The sequence below is a fragment of the Suricata suricatta genome, chromosome 15, assembly GCF_006229205.1.
Source record: "Suricata suricatta isolate VVHF042 chromosome 15, meerkat_22Aug2017_6uvM2_HiC, whole genome shotgun sequence".
NCBI classification, from domain to species: domain Eukaryota; kingdom Metazoa; phylum Chordata; class Mammalia; order Carnivora; family Herpestidae; genus Suricata; species Suricata suricatta.
This window is the reverse complement of record NC_043714.1, coordinates 35,016,763-35,030,175: the sequence shown is the minus strand read 5'-3', so window position 1 is coordinate 35,030,175 and position 13,413 is coordinate 35,016,763. Positions and strand designations below refer to the sequence as shown.

The 13,413-nt window shown below is 38.0% G+C and overlaps 1 protein-coding gene across 2 annotated transcripts in view; it reads right to left on the bottom strand.

The window, feature by feature from the left end:
• Positions 1-3,212: 3,212 nt before the first annotated feature.
• The window catches only part of DECR1 (2,4-dienoyl-CoA reductase 1), a 47,119-nt gene continuing 36,918 nt past the window's right edge, over positions 3,213-13,413 (bottom strand). For both annotated transcript variants that reach the window (XM_029923911.1, XM_029923910.1), the window contains exons 6-10: positions 10,976-11,075; positions 6,234-6,306; positions 3,984-4,130; positions 3,467-3,529; positions 3,213-3,366 (exon numbers count right to left, since the gene is read on the bottom strand). In XM_029923911.1, the coding sequence (XP_029779771.1) occupies positions 3,307-3,366; positions 3,467-3,529; positions 3,984-4,130; positions 6,234-6,306; positions 10,976-11,075 (443 nt within the window). In that variant the 3' untranslated portion in view covers positions 3,213-3,306. The remainder of the gene's footprint in view (positions 3,367-3,466; positions 3,530-3,983; positions 4,131-6,233; positions 6,307-10,975; positions 11,076-13,413) is intronic.

The window sequence follows — 13,413 nt, the reverse complement described above, 5'->3', positions numbered from 1 at the left end:
AAAAATATTAATGGTGTGTGATCAGGGATTTAGAGAAGTACATTACGAGGACAAAGCAGCAGCAGGTGCAAAGGTTCTAGTTCGAAGAACCCCAAGGAACAGAAAGAAAACTCTGTAGCAGAGCCTGGGTAGTGGGCAGAGTGTGTTTCAGGCAGAGCAGGCAAGGTTGAGATTTTACGCCAAGTGCCATTCACTCTGTCTCCAAACGCAAGGATTATTTCACCTTACAGTTGAAAAATATAAGACTTTAGAAGAGGGGCACCTGGTGGCTCAGTTAAGCATCTGACTTCGGCTCAGGTCATGATACCAGTTCGAACCCAGAGTTGCTGTGTTGTAAGCACAGAGCCTGCTTCAGATTCTGTGTCCCTCTCTCTGCCCCACCCCTGCTCTGTCTCTTTCTGTCTCTCAAAAATAAACATAAAAAAAAAAAAAGACTTTAGAAGAAAATTCAAGTTAAAGGGATTGAAGTTGAGAAGGAATTTATGAAAGCCTAATAGTGTTATGTTCAATGAACAAAATAATAAAATTGATCAATAACAAAAAATTTTATAAGCTTTTTCCCTTGAAGGCTTTTGCAACAGAACTATAGGTCATAAAGACCCTCTTATTGCCTCTTGATTTAGAATCATGATCCCAAGAAATGGTCTAATTGGGAAGAAAAGGAGCTTGACTGTAGTGACCTTAGGCATATCCTAACTTCCCTGAGTTCTCAGTTCCCTCAGATATAAAATGAAGGCTCTAAGAAGTATCTTCTAAGGTTTTCCAGCTCTAAAATTCTCTTATTCAAAGTCACTTAAATTCTTGCTCATTTAGTTTTTTCCACAGGAACAATAGAACAGCTGTTGTTCCATACTTGTCACATTTCTTGGAGGTGTTTTCATATATTAATTATAAAATCGGTGATATTATTACCAACAATCCTCATTTTAATTTACTGAGCATTAGCCCTTCCATTAGTGTATTGGAAGCAGGACCCTTTGAGAAGGTACTGAGTGACAAACTAATCATTCTTAAGGTGAAACACTACTATGGTCACAGCCCCGAGGTGGTATGTTATTACATACAGTGACTACTCATCAATAATGTCTCTTGCAGACTTCCTAAAAACATTTCTTTCTTAGGAAGAAATTTCAGTTTCAATTAATTAATATCCTCATAATCTCTCTTTTCTGGCCTTCTCTTCCATGCTTGCAAGCTGTCTTTTCACTGGACTTGTGAATTATTTTCTTTAAGTAGCTCAATATTAATTCAAAGTTTTACCAGGACCTATTTTATAGCCTGGCATTTTATTTGGCACCGTGTATACAACAAGAACAATCTACAGCCTTTGCCTTCCTGAAACATTATCTAGCAGGATAGAGACACCTATAAATAATTATTTTTGATGCTTTGTGAATGATTATTCCCACAGTGTTGAAGTGTGGAAGAGGACGTAATTCATTCTGACTCCAGAGTTTAGAGAAAGTGACACCTAGGAAATAACATTCCATCTCAGCTTTAAAAGAAGAGTAGATTTCTCTAGGGAGAGAAGACGAACAAGCTTATAAAATAGTTCTGTGTGCCATTTCATTTCATTTCATATTGGGTTTGACTAATTTGTCATCCTGAGGATCATGGAATAAAGCCACGGTCTCAAATCTATGTAGCTATAATTTTGAGCTTATATTAATAAAAGGTCTATTTTGCTGTCACAGGGGTCACTCATCAACATGCTCACTAGACTGTCCCATTGCCCAAATTACCAAGAGAAGGGGCCAGCCTCCATCTGACCTCCTCTGAGCAGATCTGCAAAGGAATCTAGTGTTCCTGTTTGAATATCTATGTTGTTAGCCACATGTGGACACTCTTATTACATTCACAGTTAATTGTGTACATAAATTACATTCAACTGTGTATATAAATGGTAATGTTACAGTTCTGGAATAAGTGGCCTTGACACTCTCAATCACACTGGGCCTGTGAGGATGTCACCGGTCTTCACGCTCCCGCAGTGCAGGTGTCCAGTCTGCGTTTTACCTTGAATGCTAACCCTCGTTTTCTCCTTGTCTGCCTACATCTTCTTTTTCAAATTATCCGTACCGCTTATGGTGAAGGAAAAAAATAAAAAGGGGCCAGTAAGTATATAAATGAATTTGTAGAAGTTTCATTATTTCTTATTTTCCTCATTATAAAGTTCAGGATTGTAATACCTGTTTCACGGGTTCTTATGAGGATTAAGGGAGGTGAAACGAGAGAAAACACTGTAAAATGTAAAATATACAAATAAAAGGTAGGCCCTCCTGTCATTCGACCCTTTGACTTTCAAGACTTATAGAAACCATGACTGTAGAAATGAATAAAAAACATTAAAAACTAACTTCCTAAGGAAAATTTCTGTTAATACTTTGGTGTATGTTTTTAGTCTTTTGCCTTTTTATTTAATTTTATATTTTATGAAGTAATTTGTTTATATAATTTGCACAGAAAGTACTACCACAGTCCACAGTAAGCTCGTCAGCTTTTTAAGCTTTTTTTCCTGTAATAATACCCTTTTTCCCTCCACTAAATCTACCAATGAAACCATATCTCTAATTTTGCTTAAATTAATATTCAGTGTTTACATTTTTTATAACTTCAAAGTTATTGTTTCTTTCCAGTGTTTTTTCAACTTTCCTCCTTTTTTAATGGAGAGGCACCTGGGTGGCTCAGTGGTTAAGCATCTGACTCTTGATTTCAGCTCAGGGCATGATCTCAGGGCCGTGAGATCAAGCTCCACATACGGCTCTGTGCTGAGTGTGCAGCCCCTTGGGCCAGTCAGTCTCTTCATGCTCTCTCTCTGCTCCTCTCCTGCTCACACGTATACTCTCTCTTTCTTTCAAAAATAAACAAATAAACATTTTTTTAAAAAGGAAATATAATGGAAAGGCAGAGTCCATTATATCTAATGTATATCATCTCTTTTTTTAGGCCCCATCCCCATAGGCATGGTTTAACATGTAACTCAAATGCTACTTCGACCATTAAGATTCTCCTGATTTTTCCAAGTTATAATATCTGTTTCCTTCTCTGCACTTCCAAGCATTTTAACTCCATGAAAATCTTTACTCCCTTGCCTTTTTTATTAAAAAAAAAAAAAAAAACTTTTAAAGAGATAATATCTCATCTTACAGATCTTTAAATATACAACATCCACCTCCGGCCAGCCCGGCACAATGATACACACCCAGTCCGTGTTTGTTCCATTAATGATTTATTAGGCCTGAAAATATTCAAAAGATCACAGCCGGTATCACTTCCGCTCTAACCACGACGAAGGCCAGTGTGGTCCTAGGAGCCTTTTGTCTTCCTGATGAGTCCTTCTATTAAGTCCCACTGCTCCTCAGTGACCTAATACGAACAGAAAGCCAGCTTAACGTGCTTCTCGTATGCTTCTAAAGCCTAGTCTCTTAGCTGCTAATATTATATCATATTCACAAAATGGCATTACCTTCCTCAGACTGTTGAATTCTCCTGAAATAAACACTTCCTCTCCACCATCAAATCTAATGACCTAAAAAAAAAAAAAAAAAAAGGCAAAAATCCTGAAACTAACCCCTTTTAAAAAGTTTCTGAACCATTAGGCATTCTCCTGTCTTGATTGGATGGAACATCTCCTTGGCACTTTCAATCAAAGCCCAAATTTTGAGGACAAACGTGATGATTAAACCTAATCTGATTACTCATTTTAGAATCCTTTTTCCGCCATCCCCACAACTTCAAATTCTACCCGAGGTTAAAAATCATCTTAAAGGCATGTCTTCCAGGGTAATTTGCATTTAATAAGATTAATTTAGCCATGAAAAAATTTCATAGGCTAAACAATCTACATCAATCTTTTATATTATTTACAGCTAAATAAATATTTTAAACCCATAGGTATATTCAATACTGTCAGGACTGGTTCCAGAGTACACCTTCCCACCCCAAATCCACCTCCTCCAAAAGTTAAGAGAAACAATACTTACTGCCCCATTAATCCAAGAAGCATAGTCACTACAAAGGAAAGCGGCAAGATTTGCAAGTTCTTCCACAGTTCCTAGCCGACCACAGGGAATTCTGTCAATCATTTCTTTCTCAAATTCTCCAGTTGGGTCAAGACGGCTAAAGGCACCCTGAGAAATTAAGAAAACAGTTAAGTTGCATTTTTTGTTAATGCAACTCCTTTTTTATCGAAGAAACAAGTTTGTAAAAAATGTAATATTACTATGACAGCCTATTCATACCTCAGGCCTTATAATATTGCCAAATTCTTCCATATTCATTTTAGCTCAAAACAGGACATTTTACCTTACGCTGGCCTAAAAATATTACCAGAAAATATAACCTTTCTACCTTAGTTTCTTCCTTCATCCATAAAATGAGGATACCTCTCGTTAGTTACCTCACGAAACTGTTATAAGCATCAAATGAGAAAATGTATATGAAAGTACTCTGAAATATGTGCAAGTCCAATGTGGTGGATGCAACAGCGATATTGTTATTTGATTTAGTAATCAGAAAAGTAACCCAAGAGAAAACCTTTAAGAAGAAATTCCTTGTCTTCTCCTTTCTTCTCAAAATAATTGGAAAGGAGGAAAACAAGTATGTAGGAATATTCAATTCAAGTAGATCTTGGAGAAAAAACATCACTAAATTTGCCAAATTTGTCTGCCTTCTGTTAATAATATGAAGGTGCAGACCAAGAGGAAGTATGTATGTGCACGGATTTAAAAAATAAATAAATAAAAGACTGGACTTCTCTGTACCAATGCCTGGAAGTCTAGGTGATAGCTTTCTTCAATAAGTCAGGTATGAGACAAAGCAATACCTCAGAAGAAGCCTCTCAGAAGAAGCCTCCTTGTGAGCCTGCCAGCTCTCCCTGGGCGCGTATGAATCAGGGCAGACAAAGGGCAGCAACAGGCTACCTGGCTATATCAGTACCTGCTACCAAGTTTCTATACTTCAATTTTCTTTTAATCTCTTTAAAGCTACATGTTTGTTATCTGTGTCCAACTTATACTTCCACTGCTACACTGTAAGCTCCTTGATGGCAAGAACTCACTGATAGAAATGTTTTTATATCTTTCTCAGTACCTTTGCATACAGCAGGCACTCAATATGTGTTAAATAAATAAACAAAATGCAGGTTATCTTTCCTAGATGTTGAGGTCCTAAAAAGAAGCGTCTGTGACTCCTGGGTTTTCTTCAGATAGTCCTCAGCACAGTGCTGCCCTCAGTCACGTGTTTTAATACATGCTTTTGAGTTATTTATTAACTGTATTAATTAATTATATTAGATTCTTTATTATTGAAGTGTCAAACAAGATAGTCAATCAAGTTTCAGTCACTCAGGTAGTTCTATTTTCCACCCTTCAAGATGCTAAATAAATTAGTACAGCCATTTCCATGTTGACATTTACTGCCCCGAACTACCTACAATCCAAATGCTCCCTAGCATTATCTTCTAAAGTATTTACTTATACAACTGAAACAAGTGATCACACTTCACTGAGGCCTTCAGAGCTATATGCCAGTTAGTATTGTAAATTCTTGCTTTACATGAAAACAGAAAGTGAGAGTGAAGTTATCTGGGGCAGTGGGAGAGAACAGAGGACCTGGGGACATTCTGAGCAGCAACTGCAACAGCACTAGTGACCATCATGCGTTGTGGTGGGTATCTGCACTGATTATTAATTATAGGTGAAATGTATGCCCTCAGAAAGATTTGTACTCAGAGACATGGGAGTCAAATGACATAAATGAGTGTTTGAAAGTGAAAGACACAGATGTGTGTCAAAGAAAATGCTACCTATCACAGGAGCAGAGAACCTTCTAGAATATCTCTTAAATAAAAATATACTTACATTTCCAGGAACTAAAAAAAAAAAAAAAAAGGATGTCAATCCAAGAAAGAACCCCTAAAATATGGTAAAGATTAAGAAATAGAGTATAATAACAGATCACTGAAACAAATCAGACAAAATCCCAAAACTGATAGCACAAAAAATCCCAGAAGATTAAGACACGGAAATAGATCTTATTAAGAAATTATATAGCTGCTGCATTCCTGACCATCTTCTCATTTATATTGGATAATGGCAAAACCCTCTTCTCTACCACTAGGGCTCCAAACTCAGACATCTCTGACAAGTCCTGCACAAAACAATCAGAATATTTCTACGAATATTTCATTCCTTCATCGTCCACAATGAGATAACAGGCAAACTAAAACTCACTTTTGTTTTTATAGGCCCTGGTTGAATCACATTGAATCGTAGTCCATATTTACCCCATTCAGCTGCAAGAGACCTAAAAATGAAAATAAACAGCATAGATTCTAAAATCGCATACTCTATGTAAAAGTACTAATAACCACGACTCACTGCATACTCACCACATGCCAGGGACTACAACCTCAAGTAGGTACTATTATTATTCCCCATGTTACAGACAAGGAAACTGAGGCACAGAGAGGTGAAATCACTTGCTCTGGGTCATATAGCCAGTAAATCAACTTTCAGTGGTCTAGCTCCAGAGTTCATGCCTTTAATCACTCTGTTGTAGCGTCTACTATTTATGTAGCAGGATTCTCGCACAGAGAGGAGGGACACAGAGGCTCTTCTTTCCAGGAACCAACTTTATTCATGCCAGCACCGCTCCACTGGGTTTGTACCTGAAGAACTGAGGCCCGAACACCACGTGAAATCATTTTTAATATTTTGTGACTTGTCTCCCATATATGGTAACATACGAAGATGCAGTCTGATTAAGTGGTCTGATGTTACAAGATCATGAGGGATGCGGTCACAGACGTGGATAACCAGGCTGCTTTGAGGTTTTTTTTCTTTTTTTACTTTTTGTAGGGAGGGGACCCTACCACATTTACATTTTAGTGTCCTTCCTTAAGGCCACTTTATGCTATATCACCTACCATTTACATTGCAGAACCAAGTCCTATATCAAAAACATTATTAAAGTATCATAATTTAGCATAAAAAGTGAAAGAATCAAGCCCCCATATTTTCTGGAGTTCAATTCTACATGTACAATATCCAGTATAGCTTTACCTAAATACAGTCCACAGGATTACAATGTTTGCAACATCACAAATGCTTTTAAATGAGATGTATTACAAAGATATAAAATACTTCCATGTTTAATAAGGCTTTAATACAACTGTTGAATAGCACTCAAAAGGAAAGAGGAATCTAACAAAATCTTACTAAATGGTATGAAGCAAATTATAACAGTAATAGAAAACATGGAAACTTGAAGCAATCTGTTTTAAAAGCTTACTTGATAGATAGGTCTTAACTTTGATTATCTAAATAGATTTTAGGAATTTACATTCATATGTATATGTACTTTATATACACTTTATATATATATACTTTATATATACTCTATATACACACAAATATACTTTATATATAATCTAGTTTTAAAAAGTGACTTAGGGTAACAATTTTAAAAATATATAAATAATGCAAATAAGGAAGATAAAATTATTTGAAGGAAAGAGAGAAAAGGCAGGAAAGAAGGAACAAAGAGAAGAAAGGATAAGGAAACACAAAGGAACCAAGCATGGAGCTAATACCTAACTGTTCTGTGGCATTCTATATAATCATAATATGTAGGTCACAAATTTGCAACCATTCTTTCTATGACACTATGCAAAAAAGGAACCTAATCAGTTACACACTTTGCAGTGCCCATAAGGAAAAGGCAAGCTAATCTCTCAGGAAAAGCACAATTTCTCCTGATTTAAAAAAAAAAATCAGAAAGATATTTCTTTCAAGAAGACTTCTAAAATGAATATTGTGTATGTAATACGATAATTCAGTACTGTACACTTGCAATAGATACAAAGAGATAAAGCTTATGGAACTACAAGATATCAATTAATAAGACCTGACAAGATCACTTCAAAGTCCAATTCAGGGGGTGCCTGGGTGGCTCAGTTGGTTAAGCATCTCACTCTTGATTTTGCCTCAGGTCATGATTTCATGATTCCATTCGTGACACTGAGCCCTGAGTCAGTTTCTGGGCTGATGGGGTGTGATGCCTGTTTGGGATTCTCTCTCTCCCTATCTCTGCCCCTCCCACGTGTACTCTCTCTATCTCTCAAAATGAATAAATAAACATTAAAAAGAAAAACCCACAAACACCAATTAAACCAAACTCATTCTATGTGGGGAGGGGGGTGAGGGCGCACGTGCTCCAAGCACAGCCTGTTAATCTGTCTTAATCCATGTGGGCATTTTAGAGAATGGGTGGACTACATCTCTTTCTGGTAAATCATACATAAAACTTGCTTCCCTGAGTGATACTTTTGACGGAACTCATGACCGTACCTACCCTTGGAATGTACTTGTAGTGCATCTGCTCCAAAATGCTAGGAAAGTAGTAACTTCATGTCCTAACAGAATTACTGTGCTGAGCCGAGTTTATAGCTTCCTGTGAAAAACTGAACAACCTGTTAAGGAAACCTGTCTAGAGGAAAAGTCATATAATCTCTGCTGAGACGTGCAACAGATACACTTTCTCCAGTCCCGGCTCTCATTAAACTAGCTAATATTCTGAAGAACTACTGTAACATGACATGAAATCCACCTCATTAGCTCATTTTGCATGTTAAGATGCTAACTGAGCACAATATACTCATTATATGTTAGCCATTATTGTTGTTAAATCAACAGATGTTTATCGTGTCCTTACTGTGAGTTAATAACGCTTTATAAATGTTAGTTACCTCCAAAGAAAGGCAGTCCTCGCCCTCAAGAGAGCAGTCCCACTCTCTCAAGAGAAGTCAGCTTAGTTACATCATAAAGTAGTTACTCTCCTGGGAACTATGTAAGGTGTGCCATGGCTGCTTAAAGGAAGAAGTACCTAAGTCCACTGAGAGTGAGAAGAAAGGCTTCCTGGAGGAGGTGATATTGGAGTTGACACTTGAAGAAGGAGTAGGAGTTCATGGTGAGAGACAAGGGGGAGGAAAAGAGGGTGGGAGATAACAGAGCCCTGGATGGAAAAAAAAAAAAACAGCCCAGGCACATGGTCCAGTAAAGGACGAAGGTACAAACAACATGCAGTATTTGGGGACTTACAAGGCCTTATTTAGTAGGACCACGTACCGTAAAGTATGAGACAGGGATTGACGGGAATGCAGGCTGCAGAGGAAGTACACATTTATGAGTATCTACTTCGTGCAATACACTATGCAGTAACACAAAACAAAACAAAAGAACAAGCAACACAGAATCAGAGACCTTGAAAGACATGAGACTGAAACCTCTAACAAGATCAAAGGTCCCAAGACAAACATTTTTTTGAGAGAGAGCACGTACACGTGATGGGGTTGGGCGGGGGGGGGGGCAGTGAGACGGACAGAGACTCTTAAGCAGGCTTCATGCTCAGCAAGACCTTAAACAAAAAGGCAATTATCTCTAGTCACACTAAGACTCAACTCCAAAGATGTCTCTGTATCTCAAAGAAATATATGTTACTGATTTAAATGTGAGAAAGTACTTTGAGACTCCCTGAAAAAGAGAATAATTATGCAATTCAGCCAGCACTGAGCAAGAGCTACGTACCAGATCTGCTGAGAACTAAGGACACGGAGATGAATAACGTTTCTCCATCACAGAACTCACACTCTAGTGCAGAAGTGCAACAGGCTTAACAATATGTTAAAAAGTAGTCTTGCATGCCGTTCTCTGTGCCCCTATATTCATACACAACCTTCACTTTAGAATCTGTAACAATGGGTAGCATTTATTTATTAGTGTGTTAGTCTTCTTGCTAGATTGAAATAAAGGTTTAAGGGTCCACAGAGCAGAGAATAATTCATTCTGTTCTAAAGAAATGAGAGGAAACATCACAGAGGACGGATATGATGAGAGCCTTGAAAGTCAGGAAAACATCACAGCATATCCCAACAGCAGCAAAGCCCGAGCCCAAGAGAAAGGAAAATGCGCGGCATATTTAAGGAAATACAGAGCAGTTCAATGGAAATTAAAACACAAGAGAAATGGTATAAGACTATACACTCAGGTGAGGGCGAGGACTATTCTACTTCCACCACTATCCTATCCCTGGTACCCAGCAGAGTGCCAGGCACAAAAAAGGCACAAAATAAACATGTATCCAATTAACTGATGAATAAACAAAGGTCAGGGGCAAGTGTATTCAGAATGCCATAGTGAGTTTCAGCTTGTATTCCAAAGAGTAACAAAAAGATGATCTAAGATTTTAGCTAGGAGGTATCATAAGCATACATGTACTTTTAGAAAGGTGATTCTGGTGGGATTATGCATAAAAAATAGAGAGGGGAAAGACTGGCGGCAGAGAGACACAGGAGTGAGTGATCACAGTAAGCCATGATGACAACCTACACGACCACAAAACAGTGGCAAGGGCCAATGGAGAGCAGATTCAAAGAGCTATCGTATGCTGCCGAGAAAAGGCCACAAGAACCAGCAAGCGGTGACTGGTTCATGTTAGTCCTATTAATCTTGCTCAGCAGGTACAATCTAAGGATAAAGGTGTGTTTAATAGAGATCAGAAATAGCAGTAAAGATAAACATGTATATGAGAGAAGAAAAAGGCTGTGCTCCCGTGCTATCTAATATGACAGCCACCAGCTACATGCAGTTATCTACACCTAATTTTAATTTTAATGGAACTAAAAGTAAATAGAATTTAGGTTCTCAGTCACACTACCCACATTTTGAAGGTTCATATGTGACTATTGGATAGTGCAGAGTTATAACATTTCCATCGCTGCAGAAGGTTCTACCAGACAGTGCTAACCCTGACAAATAGGACTCGTCCAAGAAATAGGAGGTGTTTTCGAGTAAATCCAAATTAGTCTTTGTTTTACTTTTCTCTGGATGGAGACTAGAGAGAAGAAATTTAGCTCCATGACCTACCAAAGCACACTGTTCACCTTCAATGTTGGGATTAACACAGTAGTACTCACTTATTCAAGGCCTCCACGCCCGCTTTGGCAGAAGCGCTTGGAACTACAAAACCTGACCCACTTTCAGCATAGATGGTTGTAATAGCAAGAAATGCCGCTCCTGAAATTGGAAAAGGATACAGTAATTAACAACACCGTGAAATCAGTGCACATCAGGAAAACATGGTTTACAAGAATTGGATCTGAGTCAAGAGGATATTAACAAAAATGTAGCATTGTGTAAAAGTTCAGTGGCCCTAAATTAATGAAAGCGTAATCTAAAAAAATTGCTACAGTTTGCTAGTAATATTGCTGTCATTCAAGATGGCCCAATCTGTGCTTACTTGACATATTCTACACCAGGTGAGTCTATATCAAGGCCCAAACCTCAGAGGCCTGGCCCTATATAACCCCCTGCATAATCAGCTGGATGGGATTTCCATTAACTAAGCACCCACTTATGTAAGACTAAATTAGAATCAAAACTATATTAGCAGGGACTTCTGCTTCCAACCACGATGGACTCGCCCTCCTCCTGTAACACGTTTATAACACAGATGATTATATGATTCAACTATGTTCAGGCACCATACAGCAGGCAGGGAAAGATAGTGACCCCTGAGAGAAGAAAAACACATGAGGTGAGCTCTAAAGTCACCCCAGATTTTTATCTAAAGGTACTATACATAGACTATAATATTCTACAATATAGTATATACCACACACACACACACACACTGAACACACAGACACACACACACACACACTATATAGACTGTGAAATAAGGAAGAGAAATATAAGTGAAATATGGTATTCTCACTGAGTTGAGGAAACAGAGATCAGAGTTTGGGGAGACTGAGGAAGCTGGAATTTGTGAGAAGAGATCCCCAAGGAGGGAAGTGTGCAGACAGAGAGCTCCACAAATCTGAATAGTGTCTCCTTGAGTCTTTGGCCAAATACCAAACTGTACACGTTTGGGGTGAGATTTCACCAGGCCAGGTAAAGAATGAGTGCCAGGGAGCTGGAAGTTGGGACAATTCCCACACTTCCCAGAGGGGCTGGGACCTAAGGGAGTTCTAAGCAGCTTCACTGAACATCCAGAACTTTCAGTGGAAAATTCAGAAAGGCCATGCCTTATTAGGAGTGCTAAATTAGCTGAAAAGTAAAGGCTACTCTAAATGGGCCCAAATAAAGCTCAAAAATGAAGACCGAAATGATCAAGCAGATCCACAAGTTAACTATTTCCTAATATAAACCTCAGTACACTTCAAAGAAAAATTTTAATAAACACACACACATTCAACAATATAACATTCATAGCATGCAATCAAAAATTGCTACACAAAAAAAGACACAGAAACCTAACCAGGAGAAAAAAATCAGTTAATAGGAAGAGTCTCAGAAATTACAGAAAAGATAGAATTGAAAGATGAAGACCTTTAAAATGATATTATAGATATGCTAAAAGATTTCAAGGAAAATGAGTATAATAAAAAATACAAAAATAAAACCAAATAGGAATTCTAAAGCAAAAAATACACTATCTGAAATGAATAATTAAATGAATGGGCTGATTGTAGAAGAAAAGGTCCAATATCTGGAAGACACAGGAGCAGCGATCATTCCAAATGGAGGGCAGGGGAAGGAAAATAGTTGGGAAGGGAACAAAACAAGCAGGGTTTCCATGAGCTATGGAACAGAGTCCAGCATGCTAGCATACGTACAACTGGTGTCCCAGAAGGAAGGGGAAGAAAAATCAGTTGGAGAAATAAAGACTGAAATTTTTTCATATTTGGTAAAATCTATATAAGTTTGGGGAGCTAAACAAATCCTAGATACGAAAAATACGAAGAAAACCACACCAAGGCATATCATATCAGTCACTCAAAACCAGTGATAAAGAGGAAATTGGGGTTTTTTTTTAAAGTTTTAAGTAATCTCTACACCCAATGTAGAGCTCAAACTTACAACCCTGAGGATCAAGAGTCACCTACCAAGCCAACCAGGTGCTCCAAAGAAAAAATCTTAATAGCAACCAAAGGAAACAGTAAAAAACATATACAAGGGAACAGATGTTAAAAAATATTCACTAACAGTTGTGCCTGGGTGGCTCAGTCGGTTAAGTGTCCAACTTTGGCTCAAGTCATAATCTCAGGATTCCTGGGTTTGAGCCCTGTGTCAGGTTCTGTGCTGAATGTGTGCTAAGAGCCTGCTTCAGATTCTGTATCTCCTTCTCTCTCTGCCCCTCCCTACCCAGGCTCTGTCTCACTCTCTCTCTCAAAAACAAATAAATGTAAAAAAAATTTTTTTAAGTACATATGTCAGTCAATATTTACAATTTTTGTTTTCCAAATTTCTTTTGAAAACTGACCATACAAAGCTATATTAAAACATGACACCAGGGGGCGCCTGGGTGGCTCAGTCAGTTAAGCTTCAGGCTTCAGCTCAGGTCATGATC